Genomic DNA, 22,762 nt, shown 5'->3' on the forward strand with positions numbered 1-22,762 from the left:
AACTTTACATATATTTTTATTAGGAGAACCAATAATTGTTCTACAAATTAGGCTTTGTTCTCTAGTATGTACATATTTTTACATTAGAGAGCTATGAAAAATTCAAGTCAAGAAATTCACTCATTTTATAGCGAGCAAGTAATTTTGGTGCTATCTCATGCTGCATTCTTTAACCAGAAATCGAGAGACTGGGCACAATTCTTTAGCTTCAATTTTCTTGACTCCAGTTGCATTTGGCAAAGCCTGTCTGTGTAGCCACCATGCACACACACAATAGGTTTGTTTGTACCCTACAGTGATTAGGGTCTGGTCAACACAAAAAAATGGAATTGCATAGGGGATGCAATGAGGTCTGCAGGCTTGATATGGAAAGCAAAAGAATTCAGCTTTGTTCTTTAAATTCAAATAGGAGAACCACTTAGTTCATTAACAAAGTCCACCTGATAAAGTAATAAAGTGATGCATTTGGGTGGACCAAGACAGATGTGCGACCAGTTTCCAGAGCATGGTATCCAAGAAATCAGTAGTTTACTTAACTTTACTTAAAATACAATTAAAATGATTGATTAAATAAAAAAGCTCTGACATATAGGAACAAAAATCAGTAATACATTAACATATTACAGTTTGGATCAAATTGTCTTTTCACACAAGAAGGAAGTATGTTAGACTCAATCCATGCTTAGCAGGTTTTAAAAAGCAGAATTTTAAAACTTGTGTCTTAATACATGAAGTATTAAGCAGATATTTTTTTCAGCTCATCTCCAAGCATGAAGTTACAGGTTTGTAAAAACACCAGACACACAAAAAATATTTTTTAATTCTTTCATGTGAGACTGAAGTTCCTTCTTCTGATTCCAAAGCAAATGCACCCTGGAAACCACAAATTGAGTTTAGACAAATGGTAATTTAATTTTTAAAAAGCCACAAATCAATCCATAGGTATGTGTACACTTTTACTACACAATCTGGTAAGATAAATTTCAGGCTATCTGTATGCATTTACATAAAAATAATATTGGTGTCTAGGTATTTCAATGATTGGTCTTTCCACTATATACGCAAAGAGATTCCATATTGCACTCTTACCTTTTTGCATCTAAGATGTCATGAATTTTCACAAACCCATAGCTCAAGAATATTATTAGATATGTAACGTACATACACTAGGCTGTTTTAATTTTTCTCTTTTCTTTAAATTTCAAAATACTTTTTAACAGTAAGGATATGGCTACAGTGCACTTCAGTCAGCCATCAGTTTGAACAAATGGAAAACTAAGCCCAGCACAAGAATACTAGATTTCATTTAAAGTTTTTAAGTACCGAAATGTGAAGAATAATAGCTTGTAGGCTGCAGACACTGGTTTAAGAGGTTACTGGTGCAACCAGGAAAAGTGCAAAGCCAGAGCTCAGAGAACTAACAGTTAACAGCCCTTAAAATGGCAATATACCACTGAAATGGAGTTTCCCTAAAATGAGTAAAACTGGATTTAAGTGGTTAGAAAACTACTGTAGCTGTGTCTGGAATAGTCTGGCTTTGGTTAAAACTGAATGGAAATGACTAAAAATACAAGCATCACCAAACCCTTTCAACCTATTTTCTTCTGTGTAATAATGGCTTTTCATTTCAAACTCAATTAACTTGAACGATCTTGTCACACCAACTGAAGTAATTCAAGCATTTCCAGCACTGGTTGTAAGAAGCCTACATAAACTGTTCACCTTCAGACATCTTTCTATGAGAAAATACCTGCAGTGGTTCAGCCTCTGAAGTGATTCAAGCCTTTAAACTATTCTTGTCTGACTAGAGAGCACTCTACAGTCTTTTAGCAGGATGAAATTTGGTCACATTTGTGTTACTTCATGACTTTCCACTGCTCTAACTTGTTGGGAGAGCAGGATTCTGTGAACAATTTCTCCTGCATTTTTGTAGGCCTTGCTTGATACAACTTTGGAAGTTGCAAGCTGCGTGGTGTTTATACTTGCAGACTGTGTGAAATTATGTTGAGTTTATAATTGTTAGCTGTGTGAATACAATACTGTATGTTTACAGTTGCTAGGTATGAGAAAGTCGTGTGTTTATAGCTGAAAGTTGTGGGAAAACTGGAGATAAAGAAACACCTGCAGAATCTCGGAAAGGCCCTAAAGGTGGATCGATATTAGGGACTTTGGGCGGCACGTACGACGTCAGGCTGCGCGGACAGAGCTCCAGAACCAATGAACTGAAAGCATGAGACGCGTGCACAGACTGAGCTATCCAATCACCTTATTGTAAGCATGTACCCGGAAGAAACTAAACTGTATAAAAGTTAACTCATTTAATTAATAAATTGGACATCGCTTTGATCACACTGATTGTCTGCGTGTTGTTCCTGAACTCCTGCTGCCGTCAATACTAACTCCAGGTGGAAACTATATTTTAGAAAAGTACTCATGGAACTGTAACTGAATGGGCCACCTTTTCTGGAAGTTGTTAAAGCCAAAGTAAATGCTAGCTCAGGGCTTTAATGAATCTATACAAGTTTCTCTTAAGTACAGTGCCTGCTACTCAACCTACCCGTCATACAACTTTTTTGTTAACAATATGTTTACTGCTCTTGCTTTCAGGGTAAGTGCATGTAGGCCACATATATTTTTATTTCTTGATTCCTCTTCTGTTTTAAATTCATAGCCAGGCAGTTGGAATTTTCTAGGCTTGAACAGAAATCTTAGGGAAAAGCATAAAAGCAAACATTGACAGATTACCTGAAATGTACCATAACTTTACCCGCCTTAGGGAAATCATATGAGAAGATAAAATTTAAGCCTTTTATTAAAAAAGTCTGAGTAAACTACTAACACTGTGAAACTACCTGTGTTATAGAAGTCTCAACAGGGAAGGTACATAAAAATTGGATATAAATTCTGAGGATTTAATTCTATGTTGAGTACATCTGAAGATGATTAATTTCAGTATGTCCTTGTAGAAGTGAAGTCAAGTGGAGGTGTGACTGCAGTACAGCTGTGAGCAAAAATGTAGCATATTAAGTAACACAAATCAAGAAAACAAATACAGGTTTGTACTGAGTTTAAAAACAGGGGTCCTCCATTTCCCATTTATCTTCACTGGATTCCAGAGACTTGCTTCAGAATTCAAATTGGAAATATTACTATAAAAAACTTTCAAATGTCCAATTTGCTTGCGGTTCTACATGTCTTTATATTTGTTTTATATTAAATCTCACTAAAGTTCCTTAAAGTTAGGAGTCAGTCTTGGACAGAAGAGAAAGAAGGAATATGGATTTTCATTATAAGAAACAGCACATATTCCAAATAATCCGTATCTGAAAGAAAAATCTCCCACTGGACAGAGGAGAAGTGATAGACTCAGGAAGCAGCAGACTGATGGCCCATTACTTGTTATGCAATGGGCTCAGTGGTACATTTCAAAGGTTTCACTGGGAGGTGGCAATGGCTGAAAACAAATTTTTAATTCTGTGATGTATGCTGCATGCTTGAACACCTGACTATATACAACTGAAATGATCACATGGTCAGACTTTTGCCAATCTTCAGTCTTTGACATAAAACTCAAACAAGAAACATGACACCGTTGTCAGAAATTAGGACTTAAGAGTTCTAAGGTGGAGACTTTGTTAGAAACGGGCTACTCAGTTTAATCCTTTTGTGTGACCTTAACTGTTTTAAGCAAATTAAATTTCAGGTGATGGCATATGTAAGAGTGGAATCCAGTAAAGTGGGGTTTGTCTTAGTAAAACAGCATACTAACTTGAAAATTATCCAGAATCTAAGACAATTCAAAAAATATCCCATTTTTTCTCCTAGAAAAAAGGGATTAAACACTTCAGTTTTTTTGATTAAGCCAACAGAAGATTTACCAGTTTGGTTTGAAAAAGCTTCCAATCAATTCAAGTATCCCCTAACAGCACATAATTTCTACGTGGACCATAGCTATTTTCAATAGAAAGGCACACATGTTATTTCAAGCAGAAGTACACAAGACAGAATATCCTTCAACGTTCAGTTAGAAGACACTGTGAGCTTGAAAACTTTCACTTTGCTGCTCCTAAAAAAAAATACTTTTCTTATTGTTACAACACTGAATGTAGGTGCCCTTGAAAAAAGTCTTAAATTTATCCATGAGCCTGCAGTGGCACATAGATTGAAGAAAAGTAGAGGGAGTAAGTAGGTTTGCATAACTAGTAAGACTGGTAAGAAATTGTATCAGCTTACTCCAGCTGTAACTCCTTCTAGCTTGTAGGACATTCAGTTTGGGTTGTGTTTTGTTTTTTACATCAAAACTTACACTGCTGGAGTTAGGCAAAAAGTAATTTATTGCCTGAAAACTTTCACAGTGATCTGTATTTCACAAGATAAGCAGAAAGTCTCATGAAGGAAAACAAAGTTGTGGATAAAAAACAAAAGCGATAATTTTGGTCTTGGAAACAAATTACACCACTTGCTAGCTGCCTTGCAATGTAAATGTGCTTCTTTCAGTGGTAAGAACTTCAGATGCAATCTCTGGGCTCAGCTTGTGCTTCTGTCACCATTCTTCTTTTGCAGCATCTGCAGAACACAGGGTCTTCTGGCAGCTGTTAATTCCAGAGACATGAGCATAATGTTTTCCTTGTAGGATGTTGAACCCATGGCAGCAGAAGACATTACATTAAGAGTTATTTATGAATACAAACTCTGCCTCCAAAACTCAATAGAGAATACAATGACTTGGGAAGAGCCATTCTCTCCACATCCTGTGACACTGAAGAATTTTAATCTTGTGAGCTTCATTTATGCAGGAAAAAGACTCAAGAACCTTCTTGCCTCTCATTACAGGACCTTTTAAACTTGCACTTTGAAATCGTATCATTTTAATCAACAGCATGCATCATAAAATGTAGTTTCACTATGGTAAAAAGCTGAGCTAGCAGAATAGCTGGCTGATTAAATATGAAGCAGAACAGTCTCTGTCTATTAAGAGTTATGTTCAACAATTGTCCTAATGAAAGCTAGAGAGAAAAAAATGGTGGCTTTTTTTTTTTTTTTATTTCTTCCCCTCTAGGATATTCAAGCTCATACAAAATAAAACATCACTGTTCATGTAGCCACAGTATTCCATAGGGTTAAACCATTTGTTCTACAGTTTTAACATTTAAACAGTTTTCAATTATATGTGCAGATGACTATTTGTGCAATGCCTCCATCTTACACAGTTCAGGTCAATCGAGCACTGCCTTCTTTGATAAGTGCTTAGCAAGCGTTACCTGTATCTAATAAAAATAAAAAATCTGGTTGAGTGTATTTTTAAAAGTGGGAAATTAAGAGTGCTCTAGACTTCTTTTAATCTCTAAAATACTTAGTGTGATTTTCATTTATCCCCCGACTTTCTCAAGAGCTTTTCATTTATCCCCAGACTTTCTCAAGAGCTTTGTTTATCCCCAGACTTTCTCAAGAGCTTTGTTTATCCCCAGACTTTCTCAAGAGCTTTGTTTATCCCCAGACTTTCTCAAGAGCTTTTCATTTATCTCCAGTCTTTCACAAGAGTTTTTCACTTATCCCCAATCTTTTGCAAGAGGTTTTTTTTTTTCCTTTTCTTTTTTTTTTCCCCCCCCTTTTTTTTTGATTTTGTTTTGGTATGCCAGATTACTGTGTTGGAATGAATTTGTTAAAAGTCTCTACTAGAGAAATTAGCAACAAAAATTGAATATGAGATTGTATCTCAAATACTTGTAACATTTTCTTACCATCACAGTAAGAAAGTACCCTTCAGTAAGGTACAATATTTGGCTGCAGCTATTTGAGCAATCTAAAGAAAGTACTGTTTTTTAACTCTGCAGGGAAGCTTGAAAGTGGCTCAATAATTTTTTAGTTCTCTTTAATTCACAGGAAGAAGCAACGCATTTTAAAAATGTTTATTCAGCTTAAGGTATCTCTTCTAAATACCTGTGGTATATTTGATATACATCTTCCCTCATTCCTTCAAACACACTTCAACTTTGAGGTAATTTAGGACAAAATACAAGAGCACTTTTACAAAGTAAAAGAAAGAGATCGGTACTAAAAATTTTAGGCAGGATAAATAGAAAAATATTCTGTCTTCTTTTCACTACAAATAGTTTCAGCATAATGCACTTCAAAAAGCAAAATAACCAAGCCACCAAATTCAGAATTAAGTATATTTCTCAAGCAAACCTGACTTAAGCAAGCATTTCACCTGAGTTAACATTTCAGGGATTGGGCCCATAGCAATAGAGAAGACAAAGTATCCTGGGGCAGATCATCCTAGGTCATTTTGCACTTTACTCAGAGGGGTAGAGGAAGGAAGGGAAAAAATTTTACCAAAAATAAAAATCAAACTTTGTCATGCTGGCTCCACGTGGGCAAATAATGGTCCCTCTCTATAGCAGAATGCCCATTCATGCCTGTCAGCCAGTACTGACTCTGTCAGTATTAGCTGCACAAAGGAAACTATGCCCAGGGAGATTTTGGAAAATGTTAGCAATGGTGTCTTGCTGTCCCAGAAGGACCTTTCAGTTTGAGAAACGCATTCCAGAGATGCAAGGCACTTGCTGGGAAGGCCTGAGATGAAACGTGAGTTTAGAATATGGTCTTCCGCCCATTCAATAGTAATGGTACACCACACTTCCTCTGTGAGACACTTCCAAAGGAACTCTGATTCAAAATATGACATCTTCTGGCCTAAGGAAAGATTATTCCTTTGGAAAGCATGATTTCACCCACTCATTTATATGCTATACTGGAAGACTGCAATACTCAACATAAGATATTTTTACAGTTGCAAAGATATGTTTTGAGACTGACATAGGCAACGCAAGTTATAGTTCTTTATGCTGAATGAAAAAAGTTAATCAGAGTCTTCATCATCAAGGTATTCCTCTGCATTACTCAGTGTTCGGACTGTATCTGGAAAGAAAGAAAACTCTCTCTTAATCTGGGATAAAATCAGAAAATTACTCACATTTGCAATGCTTGCAAACCAGGACCAAACAAACCTGATTCCTCCATCATTTAGAGATGTTAGGGCTACACAGATGGGGCCGTAGATCTGGATCTCAAATGCAGGGCTAAACCAGTAATCACACCTCCTACCTAGGAGATTTAGTCTGTGACCTTCAAGAGCCATGTTCTGGCTCCTTTGAACCTGTACGCCAGAGCTTGAACTCTTTAATCCTATTTTCTGCATATATTACTTTTAAATCACAAAGGATAGGACCACTGAGCTGGTAGAAGAGCCTCCATGGTTTTATTCTCATAAAGTGGGGATAGTGCCTAGCTGGCTGCCATTCTCTGCCTAAAATCAAACACATTCCATTTATTTTTCCCATCCCCCCTTTCTCATCTATATTTTGTCCTGACTAGTTATTTGTTAGATACACTTACGAGCCTTTGTCTGTGAAGGATACTAAGCAGGAAAACGGAGTATTAAAGTATATTTACCAGGATGTGCAGCAGTACCTGGAGAACTACACCTATTTATCTTACCAAGATAAACAGCATGGGCTTTTGGGATAGATGATTATTTTCCCACAGATTTTCAAATATATAGGAATAGGAATATGGATTACAGATAACATATATAACATTGTACATCACGAGATCCTAGTTAGTTGTAGTTTTGCAATAACATCTTAAAGTATTAAAAAAAACAGGTGTAGCCTGACATAATTCACAGAATTGATAACTGTGTTACTCTTTCTTATTCCAGAAATCTAGGATAAGTTTAAAACTGACTTGCTTAATTGTCTCGAGAAAAGAAATCTAACTGAAAAAAAAAATTATTTTTCTTTTTGAGTAGGAGAAGCAGCAAAGGAAGAACGGAAAGGGAAGAAAAGAAATTGCAGAGCTCTATGCTAAAGGGGCCATACTTTGAGAAAATATGAATTCCATTTATTCTGCATAATCATAGAATCAGCCAGGTTGGAAAGGACCTCAGAGATCATCAAGTCCAACCCTTGATCCAACACCCCCATAGTTACCCCTGGGCAGCCCATTCCAATGCCTGATTAGTCTCTCTGTAAAAAATTTCTTCCTAATATCTAACCTAAACTTCTCCTGGCACAGCTTAAGACCATGCCCTCTTGTCTTACTGATCGCTGCCTGGGAGAAGAGACCAACCCCCACCTGGCTACAACCTCCTTTCAGGGAGTTGTAGAGAGTGAGGAGGTCTCCCCTGAGCTTCCTCTTCTCCAGGCTGAACAACCCCAGCTCCCTCAGCCTCTCCTCATAGGACTTGTGCTCCAGTTCCTCCACCAGCCTTGTTGCTCTTCTCTGGACCTGCTCCAGCACCTCAATATCCTTCCTGAACTGAGGGGCCCAGAACTGGACACAGTAGTCCAGGTGTGGCCTCACCAGCGCTGAGTACAGGGGCAGAATCACTTCCCTGGTCCTGCTGGCCACACTGTTTCTGATCCAGGCCAGGATGCCATTGGCCTTCTTGGCCATCTGGGCACACTGCTGGCTCATGTTCAGCTTCCTGTCAATCCAAACTCCCAGGTCCCTCTCTGTCTGGCTGCTCTCCAGCCACTCTGTGCCCAGCCTGTAGCGCTGCAGGGGGTTGTTGTGGCCAAAGTGCAGGACCCGGCACTTGGCCTTGTTGAACCTCATCCCGTTGGAATCAGCCCAACTCTCCAACCTATCCAGGTCCCTCTGCAGAGCCCTCCTGCCTTCCAGCTGATCAACACTCCCCCTCAATTTGGTGTCATCTGCAAATTTGCTAATGGTGGACTCAATCCTCTCATCCAGATCATCAATAAAGATATTAAACAGAACTGGGCCCAACACCGATCCCTGGGGGACACCACTAGTGCCCGGTTGCCAACTGGATGCAGCCCCGTTCACCACCACTCTCTGGGCCCAGCCCTCCAGCCAGTTCCTAACCCAGCACAGAGTGCCCCTGTCCAAGCCATGGGCTGCCAGCTTTTCCAGGAGTATGCTGTGGGAGATGGTGTCAAAGGCTTTGCTGAAATAGTTGTTCTCTTGTTCAGTAGCACAAATAATGTAATCTTTTTGCATTTCCATGACATGACTTTAATAATTCTAATGTTTTAGAATTATTTCAGCAATTTCAGCAATTATGGCATTTGAATGTGTGTGTGTACATGTAAAACAAAACTGAACATTTAAGTGGAGGCAATGTAAGCTTCCTCCAATAAAACAGTTTTATAAATGGAGTATGATAGAAGCTGTATCTAAATAAGAACAGATTTGGAACTGGGGACAGGAAGACTACTGATATAGAATCGAATTTCTGAAAAAGAACAATTGTTTCACTTATAGAGATTGGAAATACTGAAATGCAAACTCAACAGAACAAACAAAATTACTGAAAATAGCCAAGAAAATACAAAATGCAAGAAAAGTATACAGATCAGCAGTGTCAGAGATATTTAAAAGGACAAATTAAGGTAGAAAAGCAAACATGGAAGCTAATACTGAAACTGCAGTTAGACTGAGAATATCAGCTCAGGCAAGCAAGAAAAGACAGGGTGTGAGGGTACCAGAGGCCAGTGATAGACAAAGTGACTAAGGATGAAAAATTAGCCAGCCACGAAACTAAATTAATTTAGAGGGAGTGACAAAGTAGAAGATTAGTTACTTAGGATCAGGAAATCAAACATTAATACAGTTATGAGGGACATCAGAACAGAGAACACACCTGTACCAGGTGCCTACAATTAACATGCAAAGATGAAGTAAGTGCTCCTAACAGGGATTAACCACCTTTAGAAAAAAATACAGAAACAGAAGGAATTCTGCCCTTTGTTACAACTGCTTTCTTCAGAGTCAAAATAATTTGTCAGAAGTTTTCTGGGAAATCCTGATATTACCTCAACCAAAGAGCTGGATAGTATTTTTGCTGCAACTGCTCCTCTTGGCATCTAAAGCTGTAGTCAGCTCTTCCACCATTTAATTCCCATAACCACTAAGCTCCCACAGGTTAGCATTCCCTCTTTTCTCACTCGTCCTGTGATAATACAGTTGCTAGACTGCATATCCCAACAAAACCAGCTTTAACTCTGCCTCTGTTTTTAAATAATTTCAACTAGGGTTTCCACCCTAACTTCAGCCCCCTGAAAACTACAGGCAGTATTAGTTACACAATACTGGACCATTCAGTTTTTGTTCAGCTTTTTAAAATAGCTTTTTATCTTTTTAACTCCTTTGGACACGGCACTGTGCTATCAGGAGAGATGAACACAGTGGGAAGCAGTGACACTATTTTGATAAACACCTGAAAGCAGTCTTTCTTCATTTCTCTATTAGACAGTCACTCAGAAAAATACAGGAATAAGAAATTTAAAAAAAAATTAGCAGTAAGAAAATAAAACAGGAGCATCTGTTGGTGTTGGTTTGGCATAAGTTTGGAGGAACAGACAAGCACAATGGGGAAGACAGTACACCATTTTACTTTCGTATCCTGTCCCTTGTGGTATATTGCTTTTAAAGTAATTTCCATCTTGCTTTCTTCCATCTGAAGGACCTGTCTTCTATTTCCTTCCCTTGTTATTCTCACATCTGAACTCTTGCCTCTTGTTGACACAGGATGGCACTTTGTGTGGAGTCAGCAACACTGCATGTGATAAACCACGTTTCTATCACAAATCTAAACTAACCCTCTCAAGTGAGCCCTTTTGAACACAACTCAGTCCATATATCTCCCAAGTGTTTTTTATGGCTTTCAACATATTGATATTTGGTTAAAACATTAAGTGTCCTCTTAGAAGAAAAAATTTATCAGAAAAACAAAATCAGAAATACCTGCACTCTGTTTCTTCTTAAGTAAGGAAGCACAAGCTGCATTGGTTGCCATATCTAAAGCCAGTTTCTTCTCATTGTTCCTCAGATCTGTTCTTGCCCCTTCATAATAGAAAAATTGTCATCATGAATCACTGTCCCAGCTATTTCTCGAGCAATGGCATTCTGATATGAATTTCAGTAAGGTGGGTAGAATAGTAACGGACACAGGAATCTGACCTATGAACTGCTCTGAAGCAGACCAGAAGTTATGGATGCTTTTCCACAAGCTATAGTTATTTAGGGAACTTGCTGGCTACTCTCCCTTTCTAGCAAGCAGATGTCATTGCTGCTCTGGGGTTAAGTGCCTACTTTTGTCTGCAAAGCAGGATGAAACCTATCTTGAGCAGGTGAGATGTCAACTTTCCAAATAGCTGTCAGAATTTTCTGCAAGACTTATAGAGTCAGGCAGGGTAGCTGGCTAAGGACTGTACTTCAGTTATACAAAAACACTTAAAAATACAAACTAAAAAACATTCATGAATCTAGTCTGCCACATAGATTGTTGAAACCTTGGTGAAGATCTTTACCCTTTGCCAGCAGCATCTCTACAATATCTGCATAACCTTTCCATGCAGCAGCATGCAAAGCTGTGTCTCCCAATTTGTTCTGTGGAGTTAGAGGGAAAAGCAACAGGATTAAAATACAGCAAAAAACCTTTCAGCTTGTACCAAGGATGAATAACATCACACATCTACTGTAAGGATCTGTTGGTTTAACCTACCTGTTGGTTTAACTCTAGGTTTGCCTGGGAAAACAGAACATCTACTATATCTGCAGAAAACAGGGAGAGGTTTAAAGAGAAAAATTTAGTAGAAACAAAACAGGCTTTTTGCACTCTTAGTATAAATTTTAATTTAGATTCAATGAAAGAGCGATCCAATCAGCTAATAAAAATCTGTAACAGTCGGACTGCATTGGGCAAACAATCATTAGTCAAAAGACATGCTATTGCATAGAATATGCAAAATAACAGAAAACTTCTTTTTGGTCTGTCCTTCTTCCCACTCTGCTTCTAACAGTTACACTGATGAGAATGCCTGCTTCAATGGCAACAAAACACACAGCAGTTGATGGAGCTGAACCTCCCTTCTAGTCTAATTTTTCTTTTTTTAAAAAATAGAACAACATAAAAAAAAGGCTTTGTTATTTGTTATAGCACTGTAATTTTATCAATCAGTCTGAAAAACACATCAAGAAAAGCAAAGAACAGTAATTTCAAATTAATTCTCTGATACCTTTATGGCCTCCGTGGCATGCCCAGTACAGAGCTGTGCTTCCAGCTTTGTCTAAGCCATTGACACCAACTCGATTATCCAAACACTCTCTCAACCAGCTTAGGTTGCCTGAAAGACAAAATCAGTTTTGACGATTTTTTTTTTTTTCTTTAAAGAGTTAACAGAACCATTAAAGACACATAGTTCTCTCTGAATGACAGTCTTCCAATGAACTTAAAAAGAGAAAAAAGGAGTTAGCAGCAACACCATTCATTAAACCAAAGTCACACCAAATGTTTTCCACTCCCAGAAGACCTTCAGATCCTTATGCAGTTAAATGGATGGTACCACACTTTTTCTGTGTATGCAGTCACAGAGTGGTAATTCTACCAGGATTGTATCTCAGCTTTTCAAAGCTGTAAAATTTACCAGATAACTTGTTCAAGATACTAGACAAGCAAAACAGGCAGAACATCTTAATTCTTAATATACTATTATTATTATAGCAGAAAACAAGCAAAACAGCCTTTAGCATTACAGGACTAAAAGAGCAAACACACTTACCTCGTTTGGCAGCTTCATGCAGTGGATTATCAATAGACTCTGCTTGCTCTGCCACTGAAATGAAAGAGTAAATTCTAACTACTTCTGAAACTGAATAGATATTTGGTATCTGTGGAAATAAAACCTGGATTTATTCCAGAGGAACCAGTAATACATAGTTGATTATAATGTGAAAAGGAATTTAGGAGTGACAGACTTGTCAGAAAAACTTGAATTTCCTGTGTACAGGAAAGCATTTCAGAAAAAAGCTTGTGAAAACTTTAAACAGCAGCATCAAATTGATCAACAGTTGCAAGTTACCAGGAATCTAGCAGTATTTAATCTCAGTTATTACTTCCCTTTCTAAACTTGTAAGATGGTTCTGAGCAGTTGCATGAGGCTAGGCTTTCAACCTACAGCTTGCCATCTATAGTTATAAATGAATTATTTCCAAGGGGTCTGTGAAGGGTAGCTAAAAAGATCGACTGTCAAGAGGTTTCCTTTTTGTTTGATGGAGATTTTTTATTTTTCCTGGAAAACCTGTGGGAGGTCTGCTTAAACAATGACGGTAGTGATGGGCAGATTGCAGATCAACCTTCTGTTTTAAAACTTTCTTTTTTAGGTGGAAATCACTAACTAGTAAGAGTACAGGCAAGCATGACAGTGTACAATATGAGATGAATGGGATCTCTAAGCCCTTGCACTATGGTTGTTATGTGAAAGGGTTTTCCTCAGATCACAATGTTACTGTAATCAGATGCAAAGCAGGAAAATACTGATAACCGTACATTAGTTACCAGAAATAAAAGTCTCAAGACTCTTTTGGCCTCTCCAGATCTTTTCTTACTTTGATGTGTATTCCTCCCATAATGTTTGTAATTGTAAGATTTCACATGCTTAACTTGCTAGCTATGAGTAAAATAAAATACAAATGCTAGATTCTGGAATTTAACTTTAAAATAATTTGTGCAAACAGTGAACAAAATTCTAATGCAGAGAAGCCAGGCCCTGAGCAGACAGCTATTACACAAGCAGCACAAGTTAGTCATAATGAGCAGTGCTGGTTGAGCACAGCAAACAGCATTAACACTAACAACACTGTCTCAAAAGCTTTTTAGCAAATTTTTGCCAGAAGTTCCACAATAAGTATTTTTATTGCAGATAACACTGATTCTGCCTTCAACAGCTTTTCATTCACATTCTTTTAAAATGTGTTCCTTCGAGCCCAGCAGATGGAGCACAAGACCCCCCCACAGATTCAGTAGTTTCAGGTCTGTCTCTACCCTTTGCAAAAAGGTTATAGAATAGCACAGGAGATCACAGTGTTTCATTGGTTAAAACCAATGAAACCTGTCAGTCCTAAAGGTGTAACCAGAGAAAGATAGCCTTAGGGATTTTACAGTTTGTCTAAATCAGAAGACATGTTCCTACTACTCTTTAAGGTCTGCAGAGACTTCTGTTCCGCTTACACATGAAAGTTTTGCAAATGTGCAAACAGAGATGCCACCCCCCAACCCTGCTCTAAAATGGAAGTTTTCCAAGTTATCTCAATGGGAACACAAATTGAATTGGTAGACTGCTGGTTTTATTTTAAATATAACACACTTCAAAAGACATCTGAGTGTAGGTAAGCATGTATGAACTATTCTGCTTGCATATAACAATGCATGACCTCTGAACTCTGGCAGATGGCAAGAGCAGAGTCAGACTGGAAGTCCCAAACTACAGTGAAATTTGATGCCATGGTCTCAATAACTACGCCATGGATTGCTATTCATGTATTTCTACTAACTACAGGGCAGGGAATCATAGCATTGCTACCATAAGATCTCCTAGTGAAGAAGGGACAATGTGAAGCAACCACAGTCAGTATCATATTGGCAGTTATGATGCAATCTGTCATGAGACACTGTTACTCTGTCTACAGTTCCTGGAAGGACTTGGAAGAATTGTGCTGTGTTGTCTGTATTCATGGCTTTTAAAAGTGATTTTAGTTGAATCTGAAAAAGCAGTTTCTATCCAGTCCAGACATGTAAGGGATATTTAATATGATGCAATCCTCAAGTAAACAATGTTTTCTGTGGCTGGATATATTCACTAAAATACAACAAATGGCAAACAAAAATGGTTCCTTTAGAACCACGCATTCTTCCACTCAAAACAGGGAACATCTATTACTGTCATCTGCACAAGCAGAAACATGAACACTAGGCAAACTTATGCTGTCTTTAGGTTATAAAAACACAAGACAGCCTGTCCACTGCTGATGTACAATAGTGACTGATACTGCAGATAGGTGTATTCTGAAACACATAGTAGAGTACTGTTAGATGCCAATGTGATCTGCTTTTGAAAATAAGTGATGCCGTGGAATGTTGGTGCTAAAAAAATAACTCCAGAGCAGTTAACTAGGGGCGAGATAAGGAAAGGGTTTAATGTGCCAAGGCAATAGGTGTTACACCACAAACGCTGGCTGTGCCTGAGATGTTACATTTTATAACAATATCTGTCTAATCTCAAGTGTGTCCACCCTGTTACTTTTGCCCTGATCCATCCCCCACCCCGCCCCCTGGGAATTGGGGCTGGGGGCTTTTGAGACCCTCTCTTCATCAATCTTCATCTTCTTCGGGGCACAGAGTGCACACAGTCACCCAGTTCTTGATCGTGTTCTGCGGTTTAGGCCAAGATACAAACATTCTCCAAACAGAACAGGTCTTGCCTTGACAAGAGACTAAACATTTCTACTGGATTTGGGGGTAGATTTAATATGGGGAGCATAGAATGGGGTAAGAGGGTTAAGGACTGTGTAAACTGCTTGTACTAAAGGGAAAAGGAGTGGGGGTTGCTGCTTTTAAAATCTACTTCTACTACTTATAAAACTTATAAGGCGTACAAAATTAGAAAAATAAAAAACTATTTGGGGCTTAAGGCATCATAAGCATTTTTGTTTACTGATTTCCTTTGATTGTAAATTACCAAATAAAAATATTCTAGACATTACCATAGTTGCTTGGAATTAGTCCAGTTCTCCCCTTGCAAGTTCCTTTCCACCAATTTGTATCACTCTGCAGAGAAAAGGGAAAATATTTTAAAAGGGATATGTTGCATCTCAGAAGTGTTCAGTCTGTATGGGATGTCTTAGACTCACCATGTCTGAGATGTAAATGATATCTCCTTCTTCAAAGTACAGTTCATCTGGCTTAAAAACAGAAAGAAAAAAAAAAGAGGAATAAACAAATATCTGAATATGTGTACAAATGAAAAACGAATACCTGGATAAGTCAGAATACATTCACCTCTTCATTAAAAACAATGATAACTCAAATTCTCTAGCACCTAGACAACAACCTGATAGTCAGTTGTTTGACTTGTCTACAGATAACCTTTTGGATCTGTGATCTTCCTAACAATGCAGAAAGACTGCATTCTTTCCAATAGAGCACTGTGCAACAGAAGCAGTGAAATTTATCTTTGTATTTGTTAATTTCATCCCCTTTTTGAAAGAAAATCCAAATCACGATTTCAGATCTTAGACTGTAGGTAACAGATACTACAGAAGAAAGTATGCTGCTTTAAAACAGAGTGGACTTACTGGAGAGTGATGATTAATCAGGCAGTTTTAGTCACAATAAGAACAAATACGCATCAACAGACTTTATTGTTGAAAACAGTACAGTAAGTCTAATAGGCCAATCCTAGCAGAATCGAAGAAATGTTACTGACAAGATTAGAATTAAGTTTTTCAAACCTCTAAAATTTAGAAGTACTTACCGTTCTGGGCTCAAACGTATACAGGGCCCTGAACACTTTAACCTGTCCTGAAAAAAATAGAAATAAAAAAAATCAATACCAGTAGCATGCCTTTTAAACACAGCATACACATCCAGCCCTCAAATCCAAATACATTCCTTTCCTTCAACCTTGAAGCAGCTTGCTGAATGAATTTGTGTTATGCCTCTGTCAGTGAAAATCATGATGAAAAGACTCAGCAGCATGAGTTATGAAGGAAACTGTCCATCTGATCAGTTACATGTAAGTAGCCTCTTATGCACGCCTAACATGGTCTTTACAGCTCACCACTCAAGTGCTGCCATTGATTTCTGAGGCAAAGTGTAGTTTCAGTTATATACACCCTCACACACTCATACATGCTATATATATATCTTTATTCTAGTATCACATCTGTCAAATGATACAGAATTAAGGAAAGAAAAAAGAAACAAAATAATGACCAATGTCTGCACCATGTTCTCATATTTACTTGCAGTCATTACTAACAGGAAAATAACGCAGTACCATGGAACTCATCGCATTTAAGAAAAATGACAAATGGTCACCAAGTCCTATTTATGGAATGTACAACTGACATGGTGTTCTATTCAGATGCTTAAAATAAGCTAGAGTGTTTGCAATTCCTATTTGTGTTAATAGGGCAGCTTGGAAGAGACTGTTCACAGCATTCAAGGCAAGAAAAGACAACTGTAATGCAGAGAGGTACAAGTTTAATTGCACAAACTGCAAAAGAGAAGCATCCCCACAAAAACTTTTAAAAATTCAGTAAATGTACACTTCCAGAGCACCAGCAGAAAGTACGAGAACTGCTTAAGTCCACTGAACTCAATGCAGAAATATATTATTCCAACTGTTCCATATTGTTTACTTTAGAGTACCTGAAGATTTAAGCATAGAGGTTTATTTACTTTTAAATATCATCAGTATGCAAGTGTAGGTTATGTACGTGTTCTTACACTATACTTTACATGTTTATACAGATCAACTATGTGAAGCAATGTTCGGTCCATCAGGACAACGCATTACTTAGGTCACACTTAGTCCAGACTATTTTGTATACTCAGAGAAACTGATGAACTTACTGCCAAAGGCTAGTACTGTACAATACAGTTTACATATGTGAAGTTTTGTGTAGTTTATTCAATATAGATGTGTAGTTTGCCTCAGAAACTAAGTACTTACAACTGTGGCAACAGTTAAAAAGGATGAAACCCGTATTCTGTTCATTACCCATACAGAAATGGTGAACAAGGAAAGCAGACAGTAATATGTCCTAGATCTAAGAGATCAGCATGAAACATCTGATCTGCAGCTGGGGAGAAGCTAAACAACAACAAAAACAACGAGGGAAGAAAAAAATAAAAAAGAACAAGAGATGACAAAACAGGATGGATTACAGGAGTACTGTCTCTTCTCCTTGGCTTTCTTACAGATGACAGAAAAACACAAGACAGAACTATACACTGACAACTCTGGAGATTACAACCATCAACCACCGATTTTCAAGGTTTTATGTAAGCAAAAGGAGGAAATGGACCACAAAAGGGAAGAATAAGGAATATTAAAAGAGGAAATGATAAGATGGTAGAAGACAGGGAAAAGCAAAAAATACGTATTTGTGTGTGTCACGCGTGCTTTCCGTAATAATGTACAGGATATGAGTCAACACGTTTTCTAAAGCTATCACACCTGTGGAGAAAAAGAGGAATGGAAACACTGATGCTAATAAAGGTATTGCTGACATGTTGTTTAAAACAATTTACTGTTAGTTGCTAGTTAGTTGTTAGTTTGTTTTTTTTTTTAATTCTATAAAACTGAAAGAGATAGTTACTTCCCCAAATGTCCAGTTGTGGTGTCACACACAGACTGACATGTTCTAAAACATTCCTGTGATGAAATACAGAGTACAGAACTGCATCTATAGAACTGCAGGTCTGGTTAACGCTAATTTTATAGAACTTTATATAGGAGTTAATAAAGAGATAGCAAGCCTGTGTACTTCGCTGCAGTTAAGAGCTTAGAACAAGGGGACTTTAGGACTTGTAATGGAAATTACTTGTACCAAATTTTAATGCAGAAATTCAGTCCAGAAGGTTAAAATAACTAAATGTAAGCACATAAAGGGCACATTTGACTTGAATTCGTCTTCTGGAAATACAGATTGTATTTCACTAGACACAGGGGTACCTGTAATCACTTGAAGTACTTTTATCTAGCAACACCTATCCCTAGGCATGCAGGCAGACTTACAGTTTGCATTGGTGATAACTTTGCTTTGGAACAAGCCAAAAGTTAGACACCTAAGGTCTTCCTCTGCTCTCACTTACCACCACCTATCTACTATGAACCATGTTTCAAGATTCATACAAGATAGTGAACAATTAATTAGCACTGATTTGAACTTATCAAAGTTGACTGACTGCACCTCCCCACCACATACTTCTAGAGGACAAAATAATTAGAATACAAAAATATGTATCTTTTTAAAATTTCAAGGAACTAGGCAAACATTATTGACTTTATTCTCAGCATAACTAACAAGAAGAGTATCCTTCCTAAAAGCAAAGTAAATGGGGGCACAGAGCAGTGAAGTGTCCCACAAAAAGGTCTTTCTCTAAGTATAGGTTTTTCTTTTCAATCCTTTTATGCCCCAATCTGCTCAGTGGGTTTAGGGGATGGTTGTTTTATTCTGTCTCGGCAGTGCATGGGAGAAATAATAAAATTTTCAGGAGGTTCAATAACAAACTATTACTTGTAAACTTTCAGAACATTAAGGCAGAATAAGGTACTTAGCAACATCCAGACAAAGTAAGGCATTTTACAAACTTTAACTTTGCAAACTTAAACTTAGCTAACTTTAACTTATCCAGATATCACAAGGCACTTACCAAGGCATTGACTGGAAATTTTTAGTCTGGCTTACAATACGTTTTGGGAAGAAGTTAGAAGAGTAGAAGGATAAGAGTAAAAGAATATCACAACCCATGGATCCAATGATGAGACTTGATTGTTGCAATGTCAGTGTCCACTGGTCAAAGTAATGGTGGCAGTCCTGATCGATCGCGAGTGGTGGAAAGCCCACAAAACAAAGTTCAGTGGGTTATTTTACACTCAGGATAGGTGGCAATGGCCAGGTACCTCTGCTGGAGGAGGAGTTTTATGCTTCCTGATGTACCACTGTGGATCATTTGCAGTCCTCTGGTGGAAGACCCCAAAAATGAGTCTGGGAGCACTTCAGTCTTTGGTGGTTTATGACACCTTTTACAACATGACACCTGCCTCTCATGTCAGCGTAGTTAAGCCAGTTATGCCCTGTCAGAAGGGATGAATACCTTCACGCCTACCTGGGAATGCCCCAATACCTCCCCCCAAGGGGAATTTTCACACCTGAGCCAGTTGTGTAAGGAAGGCATCACTGGCATAATAAAAAGCACTATCCCACCTTGCAGGATCTGCTTCTCATCTGCCTCTTCCTTATTTGGCTCAAAACCCAGCTTCTTGCTAAACAAAGATTAATTGGTTGTGGTCATCCTCTAGTGTTCACACCTTCTGCACCTGGGCTGTTCCCTTGCACCTTGTCAGCAAAGCACCTGCTCCTTTTGCAAATGAAGGACTGTTTGAGCCATTACTGTTAATATTTCAGTCTCTCACAAATCCTAACTTTAGCCACAAGGCTGTCTTTTCTCTTCTCATGGAATTTGCATTAAACATCTGCAAAACAACTGTTTGACAAATGAAAAAGGTAACTTATTACACATACTAAAAAGATACAAATATTCAAGTCATAACTTGCCAAATCCTCCCTCAGCAACACAAGACGGTAAAGTATTCAAACTAATTCTAACCAGCAACATAAAACTGACTTCATCAGGTTGGGCTTATCCTACAAATGTCTCCAGCTCTTATGAGAAAGGGAAACATGCAACTTATATTTCTAAGATGACCTTCTCCCAGTTAAGTGCTTAAAAGCAATGAGGAGGAGCTAAACAGTAATAAAAATGTAGCTTTTGATATGTACTGAACTGAAGCAAAATATCTGCTACGCTTCATAATACTAAGTAATAAAAAAACCCCCTAAACCTAAAACACCATTTTCTAAAAAAACCAGATTTTGATTTGTAACAATTTTTAATCAACTGCAGTATTGTTAGCAGAAGAGCGTTTCCAAAGAATGCTAAGTGTTTTCGCAACAGTTACTGTTTCTCTCCCGCTGGTGCTTTTTTCCCCACTTCCTTTCTATTCTTTTACTCAAGCTTCTCTAAACCACCACAGACACTGGCATTTACCCCTCTTTTACGCAACCTGCCACCAAAGCGTTCTCTGTTTTCCTCTTATTTGCTTTCACCCACGAATGAAAAGCTAAAAAAAGAAAAAAAAAAGGGAAACCCCCCCCCTAATCTGCATGGTATTACTTATTTAAGTATTTGTGTTAGGCTGAAATTTCAGCACCAAAGGGGAGAGAAAGCAATTTCATTAGCTGTCAGCTAACATTACTTCCTCAAGCAAAAGAAAGAAACAAACCAAAACCCAAAACAGTCCTTGGTTAAAGAGACATTTACTTAGTAAGCCAACATTCACAGCAGCTACCAAGGCGTGGTCTCAGTGGACTGATATCAGTCTTTTGTTAGCATTTCACACCCTGCTTCATCTGCCATAGACAGACATAATCAAATCTCATTCACGCAAGCAAGATTCTACAAATTGGATACTGATCCAGATGCTGCACCTTTTCATTAGCTATACTTAGACTGAGTAGCTCAAGACCACCATAAAAGTCAGAGTAACTTCCTTAAGATGAACAGACCCACTGTGTTCACAAAGCACTATCAGTACCTACAATACAGGGATGATCTCTATGCCATTGGAAGTCAGAATTTACCATGGTCATCTACAGAAAAAATAAAAAAACTGCAAGCCTTTTGATAAACTTCTTCAAGGGTTCAAGTTAATCCTGGGCTGTCATCAGCCATCTTCCTCCTTGCTTCTACAATGTTGCATAGAAACAGTTCAGAATCAGGTAACCTCTCTGGCACCATCTCGATTGAAAATATCTAATTTGAATCCCTACAAATAGCCCAAAAATAGAAAATATGCATAGGATATGGGATGACAGGAAGAAGGACAGTTTGCATGTTCCAGGTCTCATGCTAGATTTAGTCTCTTCTGAAAACATTTATAACAGGGAATATGAATTTTGATACATGTTCAGATTAATTTCTTTGAAGGAAGTAAGAGGCATCTTCTGCCTGATCTCACAGAAAGCATGGTGGTAAAAGCACAACATGTTTTTCTCAGTGTTGGCCTAAGAACCCACAAAGGATCTACATACTCTGGCAGTGTATATCAGCAATTTTAAGTCACAACCTTTTGGCCAAGTGGAACTATCAGAGGTAAGCTACAGATCAGAATAATTTGTGATATGCTTGTAGTTTGCTTTAATAAGAAAAGAGATGTTCATCTTATGATCTCCATGTGTCTTGGGAGATATGCAATTTTTACTAGTAGGACATTATGGCCAAACAAACTTTTTTTTCCTGCCTTCTCATAGAATAATTTAGGTCAGAAAAGAACTCTAAGATCATTAAGTCCAAGCATTTACCTAACACTGCCACTGCCAACATGGTAAACTATGTCCCTAAGTGCCATATCCACACATCTTTTACATAATTCAGGGACTCAGTCCATTCCCTGGGAAGCCTGTTCCAACACCTGACATACCCCTTCAGTGAAGAAATTTTCCCTTATATCCAACCTAAACTTCCCCTGGCACAACTCAAGGCCATTTCCTCTTGTTCTATCACTTGCGTCACTTGGGACAAGAAACAAACACCCACTTAGCTACTACCTCCTTTTAGGTAGTTGTAGAGAGCAATATGGTCTCCCCTGAGCCTCCTTTTCTCCAGGCTAAATCCCCCCAGCTCTCTCAGCTACTCCTCTTAGGACTTACTCTCTACACCATTCACCAGCTTTGTTGTCCTCCTCTGGACACACCCCAGCACCTCTATGTCTTTACTGAAGTGAGGGGTCCAGAACTGGACACGGCACTTGAGGTGTGGCCTCACCAGTACAGGGGGATGATCACTGCCCTGGGTCCTGTTGGCTGCACTGCTTTTGATGCAGGCCAGGATATCCCTGGCCTTCTTGGCCAACTGGGAACACACTAGTTCACTTTCAGAAGCTGTCAACCAGCACCCCCAGGTCCTTTTCCTCCAGGAAGCTTTCCAGCCACTCTGCTACAAACTTGTAGCATTGCATGGGAATTGGAAAACAAGGTGCTTTGCACCCAGACCTTCAAGAGGAATAAAAGTATTGGAAATACCTTCTACAGGCGTGCAGTTTGAGCATTTTGCTCAGAGGACCCTGCACAGAGACACAACCAAGTTCAACATAGCATTTAA

At 38.3% G+C, this 22,762-nt stretch overlaps 1 protein-coding gene across 1 annotated transcript in view; it reads right to left on the bottom strand.

Annotated features, from left to right (window-relative positions):
- Window positions 1-22,762, bottom strand: part of OSTF1 (osteoclast stimulating factor 1) — a 27,249-nt gene continuing 4,487 nt past the window's right edge. Inside the window, exons 2-10 of the mRNA XM_027729008.2 lie at window positions 16,344-16,390; window positions 15,721-15,771; window positions 15,574-15,637; window positions 12,594-12,647; window positions 12,051-12,158; window positions 11,537-11,586; window positions 11,343-11,421; window positions 10,777-10,875; window positions 1-6,921 (exon numbers count right to left, since the gene is read on the bottom strand). Coding sequence (XP_027584809.1) covers window positions 6,863-6,921; window positions 10,777-10,875; window positions 11,343-11,421; window positions 11,537-11,586; window positions 12,051-12,158; window positions 12,594-12,647; window positions 15,574-15,637; window positions 15,721-15,771; window positions 16,344-16,390 — 611 coding nt within the window. The 3' untranslated portion in view covers window positions 1-6,862. The remainder of the gene's footprint in view (window positions 6,922-10,776; window positions 10,876-11,342; window positions 11,422-11,536; window positions 11,587-12,050; window positions 12,159-12,593; window positions 12,648-15,573; window positions 15,638-15,720; window positions 15,772-16,343; window positions 16,391-22,762) is intronic.

The sequence above is a fragment of the Pipra filicauda genome, unplaced genomic scaffold (assembly GCF_003945595.2).
Source record: "Pipra filicauda isolate LSUMZ 115617 unplaced genomic scaffold, ASM394559v2 scaffold37_size4185640_pilon, whole genome shotgun sequence".
NCBI classification, from domain to species: Eukaryota; Metazoa; Chordata; class Aves; order Passeriformes; family Pipridae; genus Pipra; species Pipra filicauda.